This window comes from Bos grunniens, chromosome 19, assembly GCF_055505025.1.
Source record: "Bos grunniens cultivar Pamir isolate PY7600 chromosome 19, Bosgru_T2T1.0, whole genome shotgun sequence".
Taxonomy (NCBI): domain Eukaryota; kingdom Metazoa; phylum Chordata; class Mammalia; order Artiodactyla; family Bovidae; genus Bos; species Bos grunniens.
In genome coordinates, this window is record NC_141183.1 from 50,103,702 (window position 1) to 50,130,109 (window position 26,408).

The window sequence follows — 26,408 nt, forward strand, 5'->3', positions numbered from 1 at the left end:
CGGGAACAGGTCTTTTGCTCTTCCTCTAACCATCTCCCCCATGCCCCGTCATACACTGATTCTTTCTGTAGTATCTTCAAGTTGGTCTTTTTACCAACTTGTGTCTTGACATCTTTGTAATAAAGGTGGGAATCCATTTCATAAGTGTTTTCTGCTATCAGTGTTTCTTTTATCAGTCTGTCAAATCCCAGTTGCAGGTGCCCATCTCCCACCTTCTAAGATCTAATGATTCTATGTATGAGTTTTCAACTCTGCCCCATGGTTCAACGTAACTGTGAACACCGCCCAGTAAGTCTGTAAAATGCCATGGCTGTGGAGTCTGACATACCTGGGCTCTGTGCCCTTTATTAGATGCGAACTTTGGGACAAGTTATTTGTCCCTTCTGAGACTCGGTTTCCTCATAATAACTGTACCTCATAAAGTTGATTTGCAATCTTAAATGATGATAAAAGTAAAGCACTTTGCAAAATGCAAGTGTTCAATAAATTAAAATACTGTTGACATCAGATAATGATACTCAGAGATAAAGACAGAACTCAATTTGGGACAAAAAAATTCCATAGCTGAATCACCACAGCTGCTAACAATAACAATGAGCAAATATGATAATTCAAAGTTCCTTTCTACTGATTGCCAACAGTGGATAACAAATAGGATGTGTAACGAAGGAAAATCAGAATGAAAGGGAGAAAGTGTAAAAAGCACAGAAAAAACTCACAACAGTAGTAAGTCAATACCTGAAAAGCAGACTGTTATTTGAAGGACTTTTTCCAAACCAAACCATGATTAATTCAGGCACAAGTGATCCTCTCCTTTACCATTTATTCTATTAGGACAACTAACTGCTCTTCGCTCTCCAGGACCTGCACCCACCCCCCATCACCCTCTGCTCCCGCAGCCACCCCTCCACCTCACCTTCTGCAGCATCCTATCCACCCCTCTACAAAGGCCTCGATCAAACGCCATCACCTCCCCGCAGCCTTCTCTGATTCTGCCAGACCGTTAAGAATCTCCCTTCTCCTGAATTCTTTATCACTCCCTCGCCCAGCACTCTGGTTGTTTACAGCGCCTTTGCTTGACTGTAACCGTCCTGGGGGTAAGTAAGTCACAGTCTCACTCAAAATTCTCTCCTCCTTCAGAACTCTGCACACTGCCTTGCTCACAGTGACTATTCGATAGTATCTCTGAAAGGAAAGAGTTAAGTTCTAGATCTTTGGATCAAAGATGAAAAGCATCCCACTTCTGCAGCGGCAAGTACAATATTTACAAGAATAATATTAATAACAGAGAGAAGCACGGAGGGAAGTCAAATGCGTGAATAAAAACCCGAGTGCATCTTCCTACTGAAGTTCCAGATAGCCCACCTTTGGTTACTAAAATCAGAAAATGTACCGCTCGAGGCGACCGCTGAAGAAGTCAGCCTTAACTCTGCCTCACTGCCCTCGGTCTTTTAAGGATTTGATTAGTTTTTCCACTTTCTGATTCAGCGTTGCCTCGTGCCTCCACTCCACAGCTGGAGCTAAGGCCTGTGATTTGGAAGGGATGATAAATTCATTCGCTGAGGAAATTCACACTGTTTCCTCAGCACAAGTTCTAAAATATTTCGAAGGCCGTAATATTTCACCAGGCCTGGCCATAGGGGTTAAAATTTATTAGTCAAAACAGAAAACTTTCTCATCAGACCTTATATATTCCATTAGGCATGATATATAGTGTCTCCCAATGTCTAATTATTAACTAGAAGTGTAAGTAAATCATTACCAGTATTCAGCTCTGATACGTGAAGACAGAGAGAGAATTAGGCAATTTGACTGCTAAAGAACTTGCTTTTCCTTTCTTCTTCCCATACATAAAAAAAATTTTACAAGGATTAAGTGACTGTATTAAGCCATTCTTCCTAATCTATACCAAAAGGGACAAGGTACCAGGAGTGCTATTGTTTAGAATTTCCCACAGCCCCATTTCCAGGATTCTGTCTCCTGGTAAACGGATAGGCGTCCTGGTGTGTGCTTGTGTGTGTATATATATATATAGATATATATATATATGTATGTGGTTTTTTTTCCTATCTATAAAATAAAAGGTGAGGAGAGGGGTTATACATCCTTTTGGATACTAGATCAATCACTGACTATTTCTGGGCATTATATGGTATTCTATTGTATAATGACACTATGCTATGCAACATTTGTATTCAAAGAATGAAGAGGAAGTCGTTCAGAACTAGAGACTGTTTTGCTAAAAAGGCTTTACAAGGAACCAAGAGTGCAGTGCTAACCTATATTCTGCATTATGTCCTCTAAGGATTAAAAGCCCAGAGGAAACAAACCTCAGCCTCTCCTTCCAGGATTCTCCCTTTAGCCTGCAGACTCCAGTATTCCTCCCTGCTCAGATCAATAGCCCATTGATCCTGCCACCTTTTCAGCATGCCTCCCCCGCTCCTCCTCACGTGCTCGCCTCTCTCCATACTCATGGGCATGCGATGCCACCGTCCACCAGGACGGTCACTTCCGGTAAACGCCCTCAAGTCTGCTGCGAGCTGTCCCTTGGTCATTCAGATCCACGGTCTGTATGCCATACGCTCCCTCGGGGACTGATGTGTCCTGGAATTCAGAGCTTTTGGGATTTGGGGGAAGGTGATGATACAGTGTATGTACCATAAATGCCCCAGCGAAGCCTGGGGCAGCACCCCAAAGTCAAACACATCAACACCTCTGCAGCAAAATACATGAGTATCCCCACCTAGTGGGATAAATAAAGCCTCACAGGTTAATACGCAGGCTTCCCTAGTAGTTCAGTTGGTACATAATCTGCCTGCAGTGGGGGAGACCCAGGTTCAATCTCTGGGTTGGGAAGATCCCCTGGAGAAGGCAAAGGCTACCCACTCCAGTATTCTGGCCTAGAGAATTCTATACTTTGTGACTATGGGGTCACAAAGAGTCGGACACAGCTGAATGACTTTCACTTTCATAGGTTAATACGGCTTCAGAACCATTCAGATGTTGCCACCAAACTTACAAAAACAAACAAGCACACTACTGTAAGTGTTCTGTGTCAGAATTGCAGGTGAGGGATTATGTACCTGTATTTGCTTGTTAAATCTCAGTACCGCATCCATACGGCTGCAATGAGTGGAGAAACAGACAAGATGGACTGAACTGGTTCCACTAACCTTACACAGGTCTCCAGTGCTCCCAATTACACTCTCCTGCTCTGCTCGAAGACTCTGCCGTATCTTCTCTTTTCTCAGACCTCCAGACCCTGCACTCAGGTAAGAACCTCACATACTACCCTCCCCATAGCTCCTTGGGAACAAGAGTTCCTACACTCTGTCCTCATGCCCATACCTACACAAGAGCTGCCCATGAGACCAACCCCTCTGTGTACCAACCTGTGTACACAGCAGCAGCCACTCTCACCTCCTTCCTGAAATGTGCATGATGCCCTCTACGGGATCATTTCCATCAGAAAACAGTATACAGGATCCCTGATTGGGGAACCAAGATCCCACAAGCAGCTAAGCCTGAGGGCTGCCACTACTGAGGCTGTGGGCTCTAGAGCCCACGCTCCACGACAAGAAGCCTGTGTACAGCACCAAAGACCCTGCACAGCCTGAAAAATAAACAAAAGGACGACAACAAAAGCAACATACAGAGGACATCTACCTGAAACCCAAACAAGAAACCCACTCCTGACCCCTGCTGCCCATTTCTCCCCTTTAGGGCAAGCTTTCTCCAGACTGTCTATGCCGCCTCCAACTTTTCTCCCTCCATTCTCTCTTGAACCTGCTTCAACACTCAAACAAAACAGTTTCTGTGAAGGTCCCAATGGCTTCCACGTTGCTGAACCAAATAGCCAGTTCTCACTCCTTACCTTATTTGATCTATCTGCAACATTCAACACAGTATGTCACTCTTTTCTTTAACAGAAAAAAAAACCTTATTCAGATAAAATGCACATACAATAGAGCTCACCAATTTAGACTATGATTCAATGGTTCTGTATATTCACTGAGGTGTGCAACCATCATCACAATCAATTTCAGAATATTTTCATCACTGTCAAAAGACTGGCTTTTTTTTCATCAGCTACTCCCATTTCACCCCCAATATTGCCAGCCCTAGGCAACCACCTATCCACTTCCTCGCTTCTATAAAGTGTGCCTATTCGGAGCATTTAATAAATCATACAAATATGGTCTGTGACTCTCTTGTTTCACTTAACTTACCATAATGTTTTCAAAAGTTTACCATGTTGCAAGTTTCAGTCCTTCATCCTCTTTATGGTTGAATAGTATTTATTATATGGATATACCACATTTTGTTTATCGGTTGATGGTCACTTGGGTTGTTTCCTTTATGGCTATTATGAATAACGCTACAGATATTCTTGTACAAGTTTTTGTGTGGACATACGATTTTCATTTCTTTTGGGTGTAAACCTCAGAGTAGAACTGATGGGTCGTATGGTAACTCTATGGTTGACCTGAGGAACTACCGAACTGTTTTCCATAGAGGCTGTGCCAATTTATATTTCTACCAACAGTGTATGAGGGTTCCAGATTCTCCATATTCTCCCCAAACTTGTTATCATCTGTCTTTTTTGATCATAGCTATCCTAGTGATCAAAGTAGTATTCACTGTGGTTCTGATTTGTATTTCCCCAAAGACTAGTAACGGTGAGCATCTTACTAGTCGTTTAAATACCTTCTTTGGAGAAATGGTTATTCAGATCATTCGCCATTTTTTAGTAGGTTATTTGCTTTTATTATTGAGTTTAAGAGTTCTTTATATATTCTAGATACCAGTCCTTTATCAGATAGACAATGTAAAAATATCTTCTCCCACTCTGTGGGTCTTTCCACTTTTCCAGTAGGACCTCTTGCAGCTCAAAAGTTTTCAATTTCGATGAAGTTCAACGTATCTGTTTTTATTCTGTTTTGTCACTTGTGCTTTTGTGGTCATACTTAAGAAACTATTTCCTAACCCGAAGTCATGAAGACTTACTCCTGTGTTTTTTTCTAAAAGTTTTATAGTTCGGTCTCTTATGTGTAGGTATATATCAACTTAAGAGTTAATCTTCGCGTAGGAATGAGAGAGGGCTCTAACTTCACTCTTCTGCAAGTGGGTATCCAGTTGTCCTAGCATTATTTGTTGTAAAGACTTCTCACCGCTGTCTTGGCACCCCTGTCGAAAATCAATTGACCATAACTGTAAAGGTTTATTTCTGAATTCTCAATCGTATTCTATTGATCTAATGCCTAACCTTATACCAGTACCACAACATCTTGATTACTATAGCTTTGTAATAAGTTTTGAAATTAGGAACTATGAGTCCTCCAACTTTGATCTTTTTCAAGATTGTTTTGGCTATCCTGGGTCTTTTGTATTTCCATATCAATTTTAGGATCTGCTCATCACTTTCAGCAGAAAGATAGCTGGGATTCTGATAGAGATTGAGTTGAATCTGTATATCAATTAAGGAGTACTGTCATTTTAACAATACTTAAGTCTTCTAATCCATAAATTAGAATTTTTCTAATCCATGAAATGGGATGGCTTTCCATTTATCTAAGTCTTTTAAAATTTCTTTCAGCAAAGTTTATAACTTTTTGCATACAGGTCTTTGGGCTTCACAGGTAGCACCAATGGTAAAGAATATGCCTGCCAATTTGGAGATGCAAGAGACACAGGTTCAGACCCTGAGCTGGGAAGATCCCCTGGAGTAGGAAACGCCAACCTGCTCCAGTACTCTTGCCTGGAAACATTCCACGGACAGAGGAGCCTGGTAGGCTACAGTCCATGGGGTCACAAAGAGTTGGACATGACTGAGTGCGCACACGCACACACACGCACGCACACACACACACACACACACACACACACAACAATGTAAGTCTTTTACCTCCTTGGTTAAATTTATTCTCGGGTATTTTCCTCTTCTGGATGCTATTGTAAATGGAATAGCTTTCTTAACTTTTCAGACTGCTTACTGCTGGTGTAGAGAAACACAACTGATTTTTTTGTGTTTATTCTGTATCCTGCAATTCATGATTGAGTAGTTTTCTGGTGGCTTCTTTGGGATTTCTATATATAGGATCATGGCAACTGCAAATAAGAGATACTTCTACTTCTTCTTTTCCAACTTAGATGCCTTTTATTTCTTTCTAACTGCCCATGCTAATTTACTCCAGTACAATGTTGAATATTAGTGGCAAGAGCATCCTTGCCTTACTTCTAATCTTTGGGGAAAGTTTTCTGTCTTTCACCACTGAATAGGATGTTAGTTACAGGTTTTCACAGATGTTCCTTACTAGGTAAGGAATTCTCTTCCATCCCTATTTGTTGAGTGTTTATCATAAAAGGGTGTCAAACAATTTTCTGCATCTATTGAGATGATCATGTTTTTGGCCCTTATAACATTTGATTACATTAACTGAGTTTTGATGTTCAACCTAGATGCCCATCAGCAGATGAATGGATAAGAAAGCTGTGGTACATATACACAATGGAGTATTACTCAGCCATTAAAAAGAATACATTTGAATCAGTTCTAATGAGGTGGATGAAACTGGAGCCGATTATACAGAGTGAAGTAAGCCAGAAAGAAAAACACAAATACAGTATACTAACGCATATATATGGAATTTAGAAAGATGCTAACAATAACCCTGTGTACGAGACAGCAAAAGAGACACTGATGTATAGAACAGTCTTATGGACTCTGTTGCAGAGGGAGAGGGTGGGAAGATTTGGGAGAATGGCATTGAAACATGTATAATATCATGTATGAAACGAGTTGCCAGTCCAGGTTCGATGCACGATACTGGATGCTTGGGGCTAGTGCACTGGGACGACCCAGAGGGATGGTATGGGGAGGGAGGAGGGAGGAGGGTTCAGGATGGGGAACACATGTATACCTGTGGCGGATTCATTTTGATATTTGGCAAAACTAATACAATTTGTAAAGTTTAAAAATAAAATAAAATTTAAAAAAAAAAAAAACAATCTTGAATTCCTGGGCTAAATCCCACTTAGTTATGGTATATAATTTTTTTTTTTTTTGGTGGGGGGTGGGGGGGCTTTCCTGGTGGCTCAGACAGTAAAGAATCCGCCTGCAATGTGGGAGACCCGGGTTCGATCCCTGGGTTGGGAAGATCCCCTGGAGGAGGGAATGGCAACCCACTCCAGTATTCCTGCCTATGTGTGTTGCTGGAGTGAGTTGGTTAGTAGATTGCTGACTTTTGTATCTCTATTGTCGGTAGTTTTCTTTCCCTGTGACATTTTTGCCTGGTTTTAGTATCAGGATGATACTGGATTTCCTCCTCCTTGAATCACTTTGATATGAAACCTGGGAAATCACTCCTTTATTCTCTCTCACCTTCTCCAACACCTATACTAGATCCTCTTCATCTCCCCAACCTCAAAATGTTGAATGCCCCAGGATGTGGGCTTTGCATCTCTTTCTTTTTTTCTCTCCATTTTCAATCCCTAGGTGATCTCATCCAGTCTCATGGTATTAAATACAATCTATATGCTGATACAATCTATATTTGGTATTAGATATACAATCCATATATGGTATTAAACACAATCTATATGCTCTCAGATTCATCTCTTCAGTTCAGACCTCTTCATGAACTCCAAAATTATATACATAACTACCTCCTCAACAATTCCCTATGACTACTTCAGTGATATCTTAATATAACCAATTTGGAATAAAAATAATTAAAGTCAGCATAGGTCCATGTGGTCGGGGTGGGGCTGGGTGTGGAATCTAGTGTAACCGAAGCTGAGTTCCAATTCCTTCTCCAAACTAGCTTCTCTCACACTGTTTGTCCCCAGTTCAGTAAATAGCAATTTCATCCATCCAACTGCTCAGACCAAAATCCCTAAAGTCATCCTGGATCCCTCTCTTCCCACACTGCACACACAATCCATCAGCCAAACCCATCAGTCCAACTTTCAGCATAAATTCAGAGTCCAGCCACTTGTCAGCACTCCCTCTAAAACATCGCAGTCCCAGCTACCGCCATCTCTTGCCCGGACTATCATGAGAGCCTCCTGTTTCCTGCTTGCCACCCTGCCTCCTTAGAATTGATTCTCAACACATCAGAGTGATGCGTCAAAAATATTAGTCCAATCATGTGACTCCTCTGTTCAAAACTCTTCAGTGGCTTCCTAGTGAAAGCCAAAGCCTTAGGATGGCCTACAAGCTCCTTCAGGACCTGGCCTCCCATTACGGCTCTGACTTATGGCTTTCCTATCCCACTCTTTCTTACCTACCCCACCCCGGGGGTACAGGCCTCCCTATTCCCTAGAACACACTAGCCTCGGCAGGGCCTTGGAGCCTTTGCACTCGCCATTCCCTTTCCCCCCAGAACTTTCATGGTCTGGTGTGCACTGCCCTCAGGGCTCTGCTCAAGTATCACTGAATCTCCCGACCATCCTACCTGAAAACAGTAACCATCCCGTCCCTGTCCTAGGCCCCTTCATCCATACCCAGTTTCACTGTTTTCCACTGCAGTATCATCCTGTTTCTAAGACTGAATGAATGTTTCTAAGACAGAGGGCAGGCCTTTGCTTTGTTTCAGCCCCTCACAGAGCTCCAACAGACCTTTCTGTGATGATATGTGTATGTGTGTGCTCAGTCCTGTCTGACTGTTTGTGACCCCAAGGACTGTGGCCTGCCAGGATCCTCTGTCCATGGGATTTCCCAGGCAACAATACTAGAGTGGGTTGGCATTTCCTTCTCCTGGGGCACTTTCTGACCCAGGGATTGAACCCAAGTCTCTGGTATTGGCAGGTGGATTCTTTACCAATGAGCCACCTGGGAAGCCTCTGTGATGATGTAAATGTTCGCTATTTGCATTGTCCAGCACAATAGCCCCTAGCATATGTGGCTACAGCTCTTGATATGTGACTAGCATGACTGACAGACTGAATTTTCAACTTTATTTTAATTAATTAGCTACAACTGAAATTTAAATAGCTACATGTGGCCAGTGGCTACTGCATCAGATAGCACAGCCTAGAGCAACAGTTACTCGATAAATACATAGTTGATATTCACATATTTGCTGAATCAATTAATGGAAGGAAGAAAGAAATCTGAAAGACTTTTCTTCTCAACTTTTTATTACAGAAAATTAAAAAAAAATACACAGAGGTAGACTATGGCAAAACGAACCTTTAAGTACCCATCACCAACCTGAATGCTCTCCCCTTCACCCCCGGCCGGGAGCAGGAAGGTTTTATTATTACTTTCTGTAAGCAAGGGGAAGATCAGGGATCTTTCCCAAAGCAGTATCTCCCTGAAGGCTTCTCTAACCTGAAATAAGTTTCAGTGGATATCAGATTTGCAATACTGGCTTCTAAAAATCACTAAATTCTTGGAAAATAGTGAATTTATAATATTATTCAGAGTTTATATCTAACAGCATGTCTTAGGGTCTTTTACAAGTTACTGAGACATGACTTTAGGAATTAGGAGTCTGTTGAGAGAAAAACCTGTGTGCCAACAAGTATGTGAGGCACATTTGTGATAAGACAGCACTACAGAACTACATGGTTTGGTTTTGTTTAAACATTATTTATTTATTTGGCTGTGCCAGGTCTTAGCTGTGGCATGAAGGAATTTTAGTTGCGAAATGTGAACTCTTAGTTCGGCATGTAGGATCTAGTTCTCTGACCGGGGATCGAACCCAGGCCCCCTGCATTGGGAGCTCAGTCTTAGCTACATGTATGTTTTCATATCAAGGACCTGATTGCTCTCGTGCACCATTTATTTTCTTCATTTAAATTTTATTAAAGTCATACTCTGAAAGAGGAGCTATCTGACTACAAAATTGAGAATTCTGCTCTTGTTAGGACTCCCCCTGCTGGCTCAGACCTTAAAGAATCCACCTGCAATGCAGGAGACCCAGGTTCGATCCCTGGGTTGGGAAGATCCGCTGGAGAAGGGAATGGCTACCCACTCTTGTATTCCTGCCTGCAGAGGAACCTGGCGGGCTACAGTCCATGGGGTCGTAAACAGTCAGACATGACTGAGTGACTAACACTTTCACTTTTGCTCTCATTAGATGACAAATTCCTCGGGCAGGGGTTTGTCTTATTAGTCTTTGTAAAGCCAGCATCTGGTATAGCAATTAGTGAAAGAAGCCCATAACCGCATGAAAGTGACACGTGTGAACTGTCACAGTATGAACAAATATTCTGGATCTTCAGTTTCCTAAACAGTTATGAATCTGAAAAGAAAACACTCAAATGGACTTTTAAGTGTGTCAGGTCAAAAGGCAGCGTAATATGCTAGCAAGTCAGGACTTCGCTGGTGGTCAAGAATCTGCCTGCCAATTCAAGGGACACAGGTTCAATCCCTGGTCGGGGAAGATCCCACATGCCTCAGAGCAATTAAACCCATGCGCCACAACTACTGAGCCGGCATGCTGCAGCTACTAAAGCCCCCACACCAGACCCCGCGGCCCCACAACTGGAGAAGCCGCTGAATGAGAAGCCATGCACCGCAGCCAAGACCCAGGGCAGCCACACGTAAGTGAATAAGAAATAAGAAAATCAAACAGGGACTAACACCACCTGGATTTAAGTGTCTAAAGACGAGACGATCCTACCCTAGTCCCCTAGGCTCCAGTATAAAGACAGTTTGGAATGGACAATTTTCAGAGACACTATCTAACTTCAGAGCAATTAGGTTCTATGCTAGATCTACAATACACATAATTTTTAAAGCTGTTTATTAACTTCCCCTTTTATGCTAAGTCACTGTCCCTATAATTTACTTTTACAGTAAAGCTTTAAGGAGCTACATACACTGAATATAATTCAAAAACAAGACGACACCAGGCCCAGTTTGGTGAACAGGTAGTGCCCCCTTTTCTAAAGTGCCAAACTCTTCGCTGGAGTCTACTCAAACACTGCTGGAATCCTGTGTCTAACACTTAACCAGCTCACACTGGGTTTAACATGAGTATAGAAAAGGCAATTTTGGCCACATATTTGCCTAGTAAACTACCACGGGACCACTTGCATTTGAAAAGTTTCTTCAATGGTTTGAGGCCAATTCTTCTTTCTTTCCTAGCTGGCTCCATCAAATGGAGCCTGTTTTAGGCTTTGTTCTGAGGTTTTACCTTTGTCTACACGAAGCAGTAGAACCAAAGTCATGCTCCGGTGTTTTTTTAAAGCAAGAGAACTGAAAGAAATGAGGGCCAGGCGTGTGTGCCTTCCCTTGACGCTGCTGTTTGATGAAATTTCTCGACCTTGCATTTAAAATGTGGCTTTTGTGTGTGCAGGCTCCATAATAGCAAGCCCACACTAGCTATCAAATGCCAATATTGATACTATCTTTGGGACTAAACACTGACAGACAGACAATGGAAACACAGAAACTAGAATGTATCTCAAATAAAATTCTTGTATAGATTCAAAACATAATCTTGTAATTATTAAAACTGGGGTTTAATTAGACATTGATATTGGTTTGGGGTTTGTTTTTTCAACTCCTTTATTACATCTTAAGAAACCTAACTGATTAACTCTCTGCTCTAACTTCAGCCATAATTTCAGTTTTCAAAATTATGCACTTCATATATACATCCTCTCTAAAGTCACCAAGAAGATATACATGTAATAAATTTTATCAAACTTTTAAGAAACACTATCCACATCTCAAATAGCAGCAACATCTCAAAGTCAAACTAAAAATGAAATACTGCTCTGAACAGATCTGTTTTCCAGCAACAAATTAAAAGGAGTAGGTTCCAATCAGACTTTAAAGCATATTCTCAGCCATCAACCGAACCACTGGAAAGACACATGCCAACAAGAACACTGTATGGCCGTTAACCATAGGAATGGCCTTACACATCCCTTATTCACACTACAATCTAAATGCATACAATTAAAGCTACCCTATCAGCCATCCATATTAATCACTCACCAATTTAACTGAAGTAAACCATGTCAGAAAGCTTGCCTCTTCTCTATTTCTTAACATTATCGACTTTTAATAGTTCACTGAATTAGTAATTACTTGTTTATGACATTATCAAATGTCTTAGACACATATGTCCAGCATGTGGCAGGGTCAGCTATAGACATGTCCTGATGGCAGATGAAAGGAAAAATTTAACCCATCAAAGTGGTCATCAAAAGAACAGAATCTATTATGTCTTTCTCCAGCTGCTCTTGGTTAAATTCAAAGTGACAGGACAAACCAAATCAAAACTAAACAGAGTTAGAAGCAACATATGAAACCCTAATGAACCCTCAGAAATCCAGGTATCGACCCGTCAATATCTAAGCTCAATTAGTCCTTTCAGAGCAAAATACCTCACGAGGTGACAAGAAACTAATTTGAGGTCTCGGCTATGAAAAGAACAAACCCAGTCACTTGCCAGGGCGCCACCGCCAGCGAGGCCATGCTCCAGGGGCCACACGCCGCAGCTGAAGCCTGTACACTCAGAGCCTGTGCTCCATACCAGGCGCCACCGCGAGGAGTCCACACACCACAACTGGGGAGCAGCTCCCGCTCACTGCAACTAGAGAAAGCCTGTGGGCAGCAATAATTAATTTAAAAAAAAATTTTTTTTTAATGCTTTAAAAAAAACTCAGTCACTTTATAGTCACTTTATAGCTTATTGCTGAGTACAGTCATAGCTCAACCTGGGAATCCTGGGAGGATGAAATGAAGACATGAGTCAAGTACCTGTCTAATCAGTCCAGGAACTGGCACGTTACTAGTGTTCAGTAAACATTAGTCCTTCCTCCGTTCTTTGAGAACTCAGGCCTATCGAGTCAAAAATCAACTTTAAATGGCAATATAGACAACATATCTTAAAAGCTGCTGCTGCTAAGTCTCTTCAGTCATGTCCAACTCTGTGCAACCCTGTAGACAGCAGCCCACCAGGCTTCCCCGTCCCTGGGATTCTCTAGGCAAGAACACTGGAGTGGGCTGCCATTTCCTTCTCCAATGCATGAAAGTGAAAAGTGAAAGTGAAGTCACTCAGTCGTGTCCGACTCTAGCAACCCCATGACTGCAGCCTACCAGGCTCCTCCATCCATGGGATTTTCTAGGCAAAAGTACTCGAGTGGGGTGCCATAGTCTTCTCCAACCTTAAAAGCACTTAATGTCAAAAAAAAAAAAGTTGCAAACGGGATCATGAAAATGAACAACAGACACTGAAAACACGGCCCTTCCTTCATGGTCATTTGTAACCTTCATATTTTATGAAATAATCTCTAGGGATGAACTCTAACAACACCTGAGCCAGATGGGAGCTGATCCCACCAGCAAGTGAGAACTCAGCAACGTTTGAAGCCTGTCAACAGTTTCCCTCCTAAAATCGTCACCACTGGGCACACTCCGAGCTTTCAGCAACTCCAAACAAATCAGGAACACAACTAGAAGGTTAATTGTTTTCATTAAAATTGTTAAGAAACCAGGAGTTCAATAAATCATTTGCCTTCAAAGGGAGAAAAAAATTACTTTCTAACACAACATAATGTTTCTTCTGGTTCTAAGAAAATGAAGCTCAGTTATTTACAAAACGAAAAGCATAATACTATAGTGAAGTCTTCCTGTGGCTCACAAATGAAATATTTAAGAAACAAAGGTATGGGAAGAACAGGGCTTGGCCTAAAAAATCTTGGATCGAGTACTAGTATGTGACTTTCAGTAAGTTACTTAATGTCTCAGGGACTCATTATTGTGAGGTTCTTTTCAGCTCAAAAGAAGTACCATTACAGTATCTGATACTCTCCAGTCCTCTCCCTACTCCATATGTATTTGCTTATACATACACATACACACTCTCATGTACCTTTATTAAATAACACAGACATATTTTTTAAGTTGTAGTGATTTAAGGCCCATTATGAAACAAAGAGAGTGAGAGTGTGTGTATTCTGACCCTGAACACCATTCTCAGTGGTGAGGGCCATTTACACAGCCTCGAGACACATGACTTAACCAAGTAAGCCTTTAAACCCTTACAATGAAACATTAAAATTCAATGTGGCTATAATCTCTTCCTTACAAAACATGGACCCAAAGAGTCTGGCTTCAAGTATGGTTAAAAAAAAAAAAGGCGAAACGTTATTATATTCACCACCAAGCTCTTCCAAACAACCCACCGCATCAAAAAACACAAATGAAAACTCACAGCCCATTATAATACATTGTACCACTTCTGAATGCAACACTTAGCTCAGGCTTACTACCCTGACAAATAAAGGAAAGCACTTTATGAAGCCAATTTAATTGGGAGGTGACAGGAAACATACAGCCATTTTCTTTAGCCTTATCATTGAATTGGCTTCAGCTCCAATCTCTGGTAAATCCCACTCAACAGAAGAAATTAACCAGGTCAGCAGAACAGGTGCTACGTTGTGTCTGTCAAGGGCCTGGCATCACCACAATTACTTGCACACAATGAAGCGGTAATCTTTACAGATCATCTCTCCCAAGAAGCATATTGGGGGAGGGGGAGGAAAACTGAAGGCAGGCGGGGGATGGGGTTGGGGGGAGGGGAAGTGGGGGGGTAGTTCGAAGAAGAAGAGGAATAGGAGGCAAAGAGAAAAGGCAAGAAAAGAAAATGAATGTGCAGCTGCCTGGCGGCTCAGCAGATGTCGACTGTGATGTACGAGGCTGGGATAAGCTGTCGTAGCCTGCTGCCAAAGAGTGGTAAGTGATTAAAGCCTGCACACTTCTAAGCACCATATTTAGAATCTGCGGGGCTTCAAGCCTTGCACCCATTCCTTGCTGTGCTGCCAGATGTTGGCAACTGGTCCAGCTCCTACTGACTGTGCGTGGATGGCAGCAGTTGGTGCGGCAGCAAAGCAATCTGGAATGCTTCCGGAGATGCTGTACATTCACAAGTGTCACCCATCATTCACCTTTACAGAAGGCTGAAACAACTCCAATTTGCTGCCACTTCCCTCTTGGGAAACAGCCAAGATAAAGTTGTGCCTGGCAGCCCCATTTGTTTCACTCAGGTGTTTCAGCTGCTTCGCTGACCTCTATTAGTTTAAGTTTTAATTTAGATTAACCCCAGCACCCCAATTAACCAGCAAGGGGAAAAGCGAAGATGTGACTAGTCATAACTGAAATCAGAATTTATCGAAGTTAAAATTATTAATTGGGATGAAGGGCCAATCAAGTAATGCTATTTCTTTTTAAGCAGACCTCCAGGCCAAAAAAAAAAAAATCTTTCAGACTAAGGATTGCCAGTGGAAGCAGCTTCCCCCAGTAATTTCAGTTTATTTCATTAGGTCTATTTAATTTATGATGCACTTTCTATCGAACAATGTACACTTCAATTAATGAAGACTGGAACATTTTGGATTGTCTCCCATGATCTCACACATTCACACAGCATTAGTATCCCATGTCGGGTACTCTCTTAGACAGTCTAGAGCAAAACAGAGTTCCCCACTCTTCTGACAAATGGACATTATAATAGAAAAAAAGGAAAAAAGAATCAAGACCTCTGACTGGGAACACCTGGGGCCACACACCAATCCTCTTGCCTCCACCCTCCCATCATTACTTTTAAGATGCACAGCAATAATTTTATGGAACATCAGAGTGAGAGTGAACAGCAAGATTAATTTTAAAATCTCTCTCTCTCTTTTTTAGGGCAAAACCAGAGGCTTCCTCAATACAGAATCACTTTTTCTACTTTCTTCACAGTGTAGTTTTCCTGTGTTCCTTCCTTCATACTTCCATATACTACACAGGACCATCATTACAGCTACACCCCCAACAAGCATTTGAAAAGTCTTCCATAAAAGTTAACAAGGATCATTGTGACAAATAATGACTCAACCAAAACTGAACAGCATCCCTGACTCTCCAGAGCTAGAGAGGGGACAGCCTACAGCACGTTTCATTAAGATGTATGACTGATAAGAGACCCAGGATTAGAGGAAATTATTTTAGTTCTTTAGACTAGCCCAGATTTTAGTCTACCTAGATGGTACAACCGTCATCAGAAAGATCAGCACGACAGCAGATGGCAGGGGCAGAGCAAGAACAGGGGGAATGACTGTGAGGAGACACTGAGAACTGGACTAGATTTCAACCTCTAGCAATTCCTTCTGTTTTCAAAGCACTACACTATTATTATAATCAACAGTGGCAGGCAACCTCAATATGTACCTAACTGATTTGAACATGCACACACACAAGGAAGTTTTAAGAGAAGAGATGTAATATGACAGAAGCAGAAGCACAATTCAAGAATTCTGGGATCCTGGACTTTCAACCCCATGTCCTTACCTGCTAGTAACAGGACAAGAAACCAAACAAAAAATAAATCCTCCAGGAACATCATCAAAAGTGGCTGAGAGAAAATAAGTCACCTGATGCAAAGACACTGAAACTGTTCTACAGTAACTTACACTCTGTAACAACTAACAAAGAAGCTGTAGCTATTTTCATTTCAGGAGGAAAAATATAAAACCAAAGTAACACATCTAGAACTACACAGCAAGTCGATTCTGAGTACATGTTCAGAAACCCTGTCTGACTCTATCCTTCTAAGGTAAGATAGCTACCTTTAGGTCAGAGAATTCTATCAGGTGTCTTAAAATGCTAAAGCCTGATTTATAACAAAAGAAAAGAGTGTAAAAATCATACCTGGTGATAAAAGTCATCATCATCAAAGATTTCTTCATCCAAGTCCTTCAGGTGGGCATTGGCAGGGGCCTCAGGAAGGATCTCCTACATCAGCGAGAAGGAAAAAGTGAATCCCAATGAGGTTAACAAAGTAATGCAGTGACTATAAAGAATGTGTAGAACAGTAAAACCACTATCTTCCTTAAGATATAAAGAGCTCTCACAATTAAAGAACAAAAATAATGCTGTTGAAAAATGGGCAAAACATTAATAGGCACTTGACAGAAAAAACACAAATACTCAATGGTTATATGAAAATATATTTAATCTCATTCTAATACAAGCAAATTGAGATGAAAAAACATCATTTTTCATCTCCAAAACAGGCAATCTTCAGTAACGGAAAATACAGCAGCCTTTTTGAGGCAATTTTACAACATCTATCAGAATTTAAAATGCATATTCTCCTTAATATTTCCACTTCTAAAAGTGTATCCACATGTTCACATAAAAACAAAAGCATATAAATGCTCAGGAATGTTTCTTATAGTACTGTTTCTAAAACTAGAGAAAACATAAATATCCACTGTTCAAATAAATTCTAGCACACATCCATACAATGGAATACTCTAGCCATTAGAAAAAATGAGGTAGATCTCTACGTAACAGCCTGGAAAAATATCTAGAATAATTTAGAAAGCTGTAAGATTGTATGTATAACTTATATATTTATACACACATATATATCCATCCCATTTAGTTAAAAAAAAAATAGACAATTTTTTTTTGTTTTTTTGGCCATGCCGTGCAGGCTATGTGGGATCTTAGTTCCCCAACCAGGGACTGAACCCATGCCCACTGCATTGGGAGCATGGGGTCTTAACCACTGGGCCAAGAGGAAAGTTCCAAAAACCGTATTTTTATGAATGCATTATGTGTTATGTGTGTGTGTGTGTGTGTGTGTAGAAAATACCTAAAAGCTTGTTACAACTATGAACATTGGTTAAACCTAAGGAGTGGAATTTTCAGACTAGGGGAATTTTACTTTTCATTTAAAATTCTTCTGAACTTAAGAAATACATATTAAGTATATATTTCTATTATAAATAAAAGAGTTTCCTTTAGACAGAAGAATCTGCCTCTTCCAATTCTGGATCCTTTCCTGGAGCATATAAACATGCAAAGGAAAGTCTAAAGTACACACTCAACTCAATATTAGTGCTTCTAAAGAAGAAGCTTTAAAACTGAATTTTAAAAACTGAATTACAAATGCTTCCATGACCAGACTCATATCAAACTCAAAATTAAGAGAAGGCTATACACAAGTTAATAATAGCTTTATTCATTATTATTTTTTGTTTAGGAAAAAGAGTGGCTTTATTTCTTTGCCAGGCAAAGGGGTAACACAGTAGTCTAGCACCTCAAGAACTGTGCCCCAGTGGCTTCATTTTTTAAAAACTTTCCCCTCTGACATCATCTCAGTTTCTCAAACAAAGCAGTGCTTTTTTCCCCCCTTTCTTTCGTTTATTTCTTATACCCCAAGGAATACCTACAAGGAGGTGAGCAGATCGTCCAGTTAATTAGCCTCCTTTAGGAACTGCTCCCGTAATCACCATGCATCAGAGTCCTTACCGGCTGCCCTGGCAGACTCTCCGGGACAGGCTGGACTGCTGGCTCAGGTTTGCCAAGAACTCTGTAGACAGAACGCTTGGTCTGTGTCCTTCGAAGTAATCTTTCTTTGTCCATCAGAATATGATCGATCTGAGTCAAGATTGAGCGTTCAAAGGCACCAAAACCCTGCAACAATATCAACCAGTGTCAGATAACGCGCAAAGTCTCTGCAGAAGCCAGCGACGTTGGTTTCTATATCTTTCTGTGTCAGCAGAGAAACAGACAATCCTCTTTCCAGGAGGGGCTTTCGGTTAAAGGCTGAGTGGGTGAATGGCTGTGATTGTTCTCAGAAAAAAACTAAAAATTAGTCTTAAGCAGGTCACATTTCTTTCCTATACACAGAGATTAACTTCTGCTCCTTTAATATTAATTGTGGTAAAATCCGTTTCTTTAAGGTATTTTGTTTTTCCAACACTTACAAGGCCACCATTTCTAGACTTAAAACACTCCTTACTAATAAAGTTGAAAACCCACGCCTGAATGGTATAAACCTCAGTGGTAGGAGTTCAGTAAATTTTTCCACAGAGATGACGGATGACTACCACATCAAGGCATCATCCATATAAGGGAGCTGTAGCTCCCATTTCTCACAGCCGCTTCAGGTTGCCACGACCTGCCTCACACACTCACATACACACACACACAGGCACCCACGCTTGCCTTCCCCAGTTTTCCAGAAGCCAGCTTGGTCTTATCGTGCCACTTCTGGAGCGTGCGGTTCCTATAGATGGTGAAGTCGGCGAAGCGCTTCGCCATGAAGCTGGGGTAGTCCTCCGTCTCCAGCTTCCTCTTTGTCGGGGCCCTCCTCTGCGGCTTCTTCTTCTCTACGAGCTCTTCATCATCACTGGAAATCTCCTCTTCACTGGAAAACCCAGTAAGAATCCAATGTAAATAAACGTTACCTGAGTAAAACCTAGGCCCATGTGCAGTCAGGAGTATTCCCTGGTGGCCCAGTGGCTAAGACTGTGCTCCCAAAGCAGGGGGCCCAGGTTCGATACCTGGTCAGGGAACTTGATACCACGTGTGGCAACTAAAGATCCCACGCAGCCAAACAAATAAATTTAAAAAAAAATTTTTTTTTTAAAGAGTATGGCTTTTTTCTGTTGTAAGAGAGCATTCACACAGTCAAACAAAAACTTCTGTACTTTTTCAAATAAACATAAAAATAGGTGGTTTCAAAAATATTTTTAAAAGGTAAGAAAACCATAAAAGTAAATGAGGTTGTTAAAAACATTATTAGAAATGCACATGAACCAGGCCTATACTGTTATAGCAGGGTCTTTAAAAATTAAACACATAATCATACTTTTATGACCTTAATCCCCAAATCAATAAGGGGAATATGTCTCTCTGTAACCAATTGTTCGGGAAAGCTGAATAGTATTAGTTGAACCAAATGAAGAGAAGCAGAATGTGAAGAAAACTCAAAGCGATAGGCCACAGAACCCAAGCTAGACTGCAATGCCCTCAACCGCCTGAGAACGTAGCCTCCAGTTAGAACCAGCTGCACTCTATGGACTGCCGACCCCAACACACAGGAAGTGCTTCCTACAAGAGAGCTCCTCTCCTCTGTCCTTCAAACTAACTCAGTGGAAAGGAGTGGAGCGGAAGAGAAGTGCAACGGAAAACAACAGGCAGGTATCACTTGCAGCAGGCTCAGCCAGAGGGAGAGGTCAAGGAGGCGGGTGACCCTTCATCAGGTGTGATCATTTCAGGAAGGGAAAAAAAAGTTTATTCTGCTATTTTCCAAAAGGTTTCCACCAGTCAAAATAACTGCCTCTTCCCTTACTAAAAAGTCGATGGTTGCAACTGGCAATTCCATGTATGGGCAACAAAGGGCTTCGTAAACATCAATTAAGCATTCATACTAAAAATGTGCTTTCACCAATAATTTCACTAGATCTAAAAAACAAGGCAAGTTTGGGGAATTCCCTAGTGGTCCAGTGGTTAAGCCTCAGTGATCTCACTGCCAGGGCTCTGGGTTTGATCCTTAGTCGAGGAACTAAGATCCCACAAGCCGAGAGGTGCAGCCCCCTACCCCCAGAGGCAAGTTTTTTGCAGAAGCTTACAAAGGTAACTGGGCTCCCTAGGTGGCTCAGTGGTGAAGAATACACCTGCAATGCAGGAGACACAGGTTGATCCCTGGGTTGGGAAGATCCCTTGGAGGAGGGAATGGCAACCCACTCCAGGATTCTTGCCTGCAGAATCCCATGGACAGAGAAGCCTGTCAGGCTACAGTCCACGGGGTCACAAAAAAGTTGGACACAACCTAGCGACTGAGCATGCACACATGCACAAACACAATTAGGCACAACTACACATAAAAATCCAAAAGATAATTTCCAATTTATATGCCATCCTGGCTACCAATTAAATGTGAGAGGCTCTTTCTATTAATAGTTTACTAACATTAAGAAGTCTGATATCTTCTGGAAGGACCTGACTTTATAAACAGTGGGAAAATATTCAGATGAAAAGACAGATTCCATAGTTCCATTCCTCCTTACCTTTCTGCTTTGGGTTTTGTCCCATCTACGAGATACCTAGTGTCTGGGTACTGGAAAAGCAACTCTTCCTGGAGATCTACCAATGACCTCAACAGTGCTTTAAGTGCCTTGTGACCTGGGAAATAAAGCAGGGAAAAGGAACAGTTAATTACCTACAGTGCTCCAAAGCAGGTGATGCCTCTGACGCCTGCCTCCCGAGTAGTACTGGCTGGGCGGGAGAGGAGTACAGGACTGGCCGGGCCTAAGAACTCTCTGAAATGCAGAATTCCTGAAAGGAAATAGTAACAGTGCCTACCTCCTAGAGTCCTTGTGGAGAACAGGCAAGGAAACATGTGTAAGAAACTTAAAACATCTGCAATAAGTTCTGAGTTCTTAAATTTACTAAGTTTGACAAAATCCTTCCTTGTCTGTCATCATAAGCAATCATTTTCTTCCTCTGGTGTTATCTCAGTTATCCTTCTACAGTTGCCTCTTGGATTATCCCTTTATCAACTGGCTCCTTAAGTAATACCTTCTCTTTTCCCCCCAGAAGCACAACTTAGTCCTAGGATTCCTATCACCACCACCTCCCTTCCCTGAGAGATCTTCTCTGCCTCTGGTGTGAGCTGCCACCTCATTCATTTGGTCTCTCAGTGTATGCTATGCTATACTATGCTAAGTCACTTCAGTCATGTCCGACTCTGTGGGACCCCGTAGATGGCAGCCCACCAGGCTCCCCCATCCCTGGGATTCTCCAGGCAAGAACACTCGAGTGGGCTGCCATTTCCTTCTCCAATGCATGAAAGTGAAAAGTGAAAGTGAAGTTGCTCAGTTGTGTCCGACTCTTGGCGACCCCATGGACTGCAGCCTAACAGGCTCCTCCGTCCATGGGATTTTCCAAGCAAGAGTACTGGAGTGGGGTGCCATTGTCTTCTCCGCTCTCAGCATATACCCTTATGGAAAGTTCCTGTTCACGAACACACACCCAAGTTAATGACTTCCTGTTCGCAATACAGTGATCGCTCTGTATCCTCACGGGATTGGTTCCAGGGCCTCTCCCCCTGGGTAGCAAAAATCCACAGATGCTCAAGTCCCTTCCTTATATCAAAGGGCCTAATTTGCATATAACCCATATAACCTACCCATATCCTCACACATGCTTCAAATCATCTCTAGATTACTTATAACAACTAGTATAATGTCAATGTTACATAAATTGTTGTGAATATGATACAAATACTGTGGAAATGGTTGTCAAGAGTGCTGCAAATTTTCGGAACTTTCTGACATTTTTTTTTCTTTCTTTTTTTTTCTTCTGTACTTCTTTTTTTTTTTTTTTTAACTTACAATATTGTATTACTTTTGCCAAATATCAAAATGAATCCACCACAGGTATACCCGCGTTCCCCATCCTGAACCCTCCTCCCTCCTCCCTCCCCTACCCTCCCTCTGGGTCGTCCCAGTGCACCAGCCCCAAGCATCCAGTACCGTGCATCGAACCTGGACTGGCGACTCGTTTCATACATGATATTATACATGTTTCAATGCCATTCTCCCAAATCTCCCCACCCTCTCCCTCTCCCACAGAGTCCATAAGATTGATCTATACATCGGTGTCTCTTTTGCTGTCTCGTACACAGGGTTATTGTTACCATCTTTCTAAATTCCATATGTATGTGTTAGTATACTGTATTGGTGTTTTTCTTTCTGGCTTACTTCACTCTGTATAATAGGTTCCAGGTTTATCCATCTCATTAGAACTGATTCAAATGTATTCTTTTTAATGGCTGAGTAATACTCCATTGTGTATATGTACCACAGCTTTCTTATCCATTCATCTGCTGATGGGCATCTAGGTTGCTTCCATGTCCTGGCTATTATAAACAGTGCTGCGATGAACATTGGGGTACACGTGTCTCTTTCCCTTCTGGTTTCCTCAGTGTGTATGCCCAGCAGTGGGATTGCTGGATCATAAGGCAGTTCTATTTCCAGTTTTTTAAGGAATCTCCACACTAGTTTCTTTCCAAATATCGTTGGTTCAAAGTTGGCTGGATGCAGGGATATGGAACCCCAGGCTCTGGATCGTTCAGTGTACTGAATTGTGTATTGGAAATCTGCTCATCGGGCACGTGTTCTCACCCAGTTCTCACAGCCAACAGGATGTATTCATAATAAGGCTGGTCGGGATCAAATGTAACATCTACGACCAAGAACTTTCAGAATAAAAACTGGCTCTCTGAGAAACACACTCTTACCTTCCTTATCAGCATAATCCTACTAATCCTACTAAAGGGGCTAACTAGACGTTGATAATTACTAGATATGTTTTGATAGCATTCAGACATCTCTTTATAATCAAACTCTCACATTTCCAGCAACTAAGAAAATCTCCACTTGGATGCTCCATCACTCCCTCAAACACCCCATGTCAGAAACAAAACTTTTTTCTTCCAATCCAATCCTTCTCCTTTGTCTGCTTCTCTCGTCTCTGTTTAATTTTCATAGGCGATCACTGACATTTTGGTGCCGGTATTCAGTATATTCGATCAGTGGCTAAATCCTGTGTTTTCCATATGTATTATCACTAAGAGTTGTCCATTTGTCTCTGGCTATGCTTCTATCAGTCCTTCCCTCTTTCCCTTAAGGAAACATAATCTTCTTTCAAGCATCCTGACTCTCATTTAGCAGACCTTACATTCATTTCTTGGGCTTTATTTCATTCATTCATTTCGTGGCTCATTCAGTAAAGAATCTGCCTGCAATGCAGGAGACCCAGGTTCAATCCCTGGGTCGGGAAGCTCCCCTGGAGGAGGGCATGGCAACCCACTCCAGTATTCATTCTTGCCTACAGAATCCCATGGACAGAGGAGCCTGGCGGGCTGCAGTTCATAGGGTCGCACAGAGTCGGATACGACTGAAGCGACTAAGCAGCAGCAGCAGCAGCAGCACATTCATTTCTGTTCACATTTCAGACTAACCAGCTCACACAAACTTCCGTTTATCTGATTTTTATCAATTTGATTCTAACTCTTCTGCTTCTGCTGAGTAACTTCCTCACTATTTTGCATCCCAACCTATTTTATCACTGGGACACCAACACATGACTCAGACCAGTTCTCCAAACAGATCATGCTGTAGCATCCCATTTCACTATAAGGCTAAGAGCTTACCTGAGAAAGTCCCCCTGAATTGGTCAGAAGGAACTCAGTGACCTAACAGCTCCTTTGCATTCCTCCAATAATCTCCATATAAGACTATATAAATACAACTTCCCTGTTTATAAATAGCGTAAGATCCTTGATCATTTATCATTTATAAATTCCATATTCTAATCCTTTTATAATCAGTACATATCCATATCACTTGGGAGGACCTGCAATATCTGAAGAAATCCAAAATGCCTTGTGTTCCAACCCAAGATTCTCAACCCGTTGCTCTGAATTTTAACAAAACTTTCCACCAAATATAATGATAAAAAATTATTCTCAAGAGGAAAAAATAATACAGAATTATTCCTCTGATAGTTTTAGGGAAATGGATTAAGTATAAACAGATGAGAAGTAGGCAAGAAGAAAAAAAAGAATAAAGACATAACAATTTTTTCTTTTTTAGGTCACATCACACAGCATGTATGATCTGAGTTCCCTGACCAGGCATCAAACCTGTACCCTCTGCATTGGAAGGGCAGAGTCTTAACCACTGGATCACCAGAGAAGTCTTAGACATAACAATTTTAAAGACAAGAATTACTTTAAAGTCTAAATGTGCTAAGTGTGTAACTTCCCAGACAGCTCAGCCAGTAAAGAATCTGCCTTCAATGCAGGAGACACAGGAGATACAGGTTCTATCCCTGGATCAGGAAGCTTCCTCTGGAGGAGGAAACGGCAACCCACTCCAGTACTCTTGCCCAGAGAATCCCATGGACAGCGGAGCCTGGCAGCTACAGTCCACGGGGCATCAAAGAGTCAGACACGACTGAAGCAACGTAGCACACGTGCACGTGGTAAGCGTAACTGGGATGATGCAAAAGTATGTGTGTGTGTACGGAAAATAATTACAATAGTGAGGAAAGCAAAGAATAAAAATGGCACCTACAAACACTATGTTACCATCAGTGAGCACCTATGAAAACAGCTGACAATTATAAACAGAGAGCCCATAACAGCTAAGGTTCTGAAAGTATGTTATAGCAAGAAACTTAAGAAAATACAAGAGACACTAACACTTGTAAGGAAGCCCATGAAAACAGAAATCTCATCTCATCCCAATTCTATGCAAGTATGAACCATTGTTTTTACTCCTTTTCGAGAAACAGCTATTTGTAAGACAGCCCATATTCTCCAAAGTGAAACCACAAATCAATTTTGCATCTGCAAAGTGGTCCTCAAAATTCCCAAGACTAAATCTTGAAAATATTAGGCTATGTGAAATAAGCCAGTTGCAAAAAGACATATATTGTGTGATTACGCTTACAGGAGGAACCTAAAACTACAGTCAAATTCACAGACAGAAAACAGAAGAGTGGCTGGGGAGAGGGGGGGATGGGGACTTCCTGTTCAATGGACACAAAGTTTCAGCTTGGGATGAGAAAAAAGTTTTCGGAATGGACAGTAGTGATGATGGTGGCAGGACAAGGTGAATATACTGGCGATTGAGCTGTACTCTTTAAGGCTGAAGTAATAATAACTCTACCTCCCCAGTCTATCTCTACACAGAAAAAGTCATCTACAATCCTTCGGTCTGGCGCCTAGTCTGAAAGAACAACGGAATGTTACTCAGCCTTAAAAAGGAGGGGAATTCTGACACATGCCACAACATGGATGAGCCTTGAGGACACTGTGCTCAGTGAAATAAGTCAGTCACAGAAGGACAAATACTGTATCATCCCACTTATACGAGGTATCAGCTGCTGCTGCTACTGCTGCTAAGTCGCTTCAGTCGTGTCCGACTCTGTGTGACCCCGTAGACGGCAGCCCACTAGGCTCCCCCATCCCTGGGATTCTCCAGGCAAGAGTACTTAAGTGGGTTGCCATTTCCTTCTCCAATGCATGAAAGTGAAAAGTGAAAGTGAAGTCGCTCAGTCGTGCCCGACTCTTAGCAACCCCATGGACTGCAGCCTACCAGGCTCCTCGGTCCATGGGATTTTCCAGGCAAGAGTACTGGAGTGGGGTGCCATTGCCTTCTCCAGTATACGAGGTATGTAGAGTAGTCTAATTCATAAAAACAGAGAGGAGAATGGTGCGTGTCAAGGGTTGGGGGGAGAGGGAAATGGAGAATTCTTATGTAATGGGTACAGGGTTTTAGTTTCACAAAATCAAAAAGTTCTGGCGACTGGATGTACAACAATGTAATTATACTTAACATTATTGCACTGTACACTTAGAATGGTAATTTTCATGCTATGTATCTTTTTGCCACAATAAAAAATAATTATAAGAACAGGAAAAACAAGTACTTGTCCCTTACTTCCTCCAAGTACCACGTGTCCATGATCTAAAATAGGAGATCAAGAACCATGCAGAGAAGCAGCTGCAAGGCAGTCCATAATGTTTACGGCTGCTTGCCTCCAACAAGTAAGTCATAATTTGACTCTCACATGTAACATAACCAAGAAT

The 26,408-nt window shown here is 41.7% G+C and overlaps 1 protein-coding gene across 2 annotated transcripts in view; it reads right to left on the reverse strand.

The window, feature by feature from the left end:
- The window catches only part of AATF (apoptosis antagonizing transcription factor), a 108,036-nt gene that overhangs the window by 44,180 nt on the left and 37,448 nt on the right, over positions 1-26,408 (reverse strand). Inside the window, exons 5-9 of one of the 2 annotated variants that reach the window (XM_086360413.1) lie at positions 20,815-20,929; positions 18,968-19,169; positions 18,269-18,433; positions 16,658-16,741; positions 4,744-5,187 (exon numbers count right to left, since the gene is read on the reverse strand). In XM_086360413.1, coding sequence (XP_086216539.1) covers positions 5,068-5,187; positions 16,658-16,741; positions 18,269-18,433; positions 18,968-19,169; positions 20,815-20,929 — 686 coding nt within the window. In that variant the 3' untranslated portion in view covers positions 4,744-5,067. Of the gene's footprint in view, positions 1-4,743; positions 5,188-16,657; positions 16,742-18,268; positions 18,434-18,967; positions 19,170-20,814; positions 20,930-26,408 lie in introns of those variants that run through there. The other variant, XM_086360412.1, reaches the window with a different exon arrangement.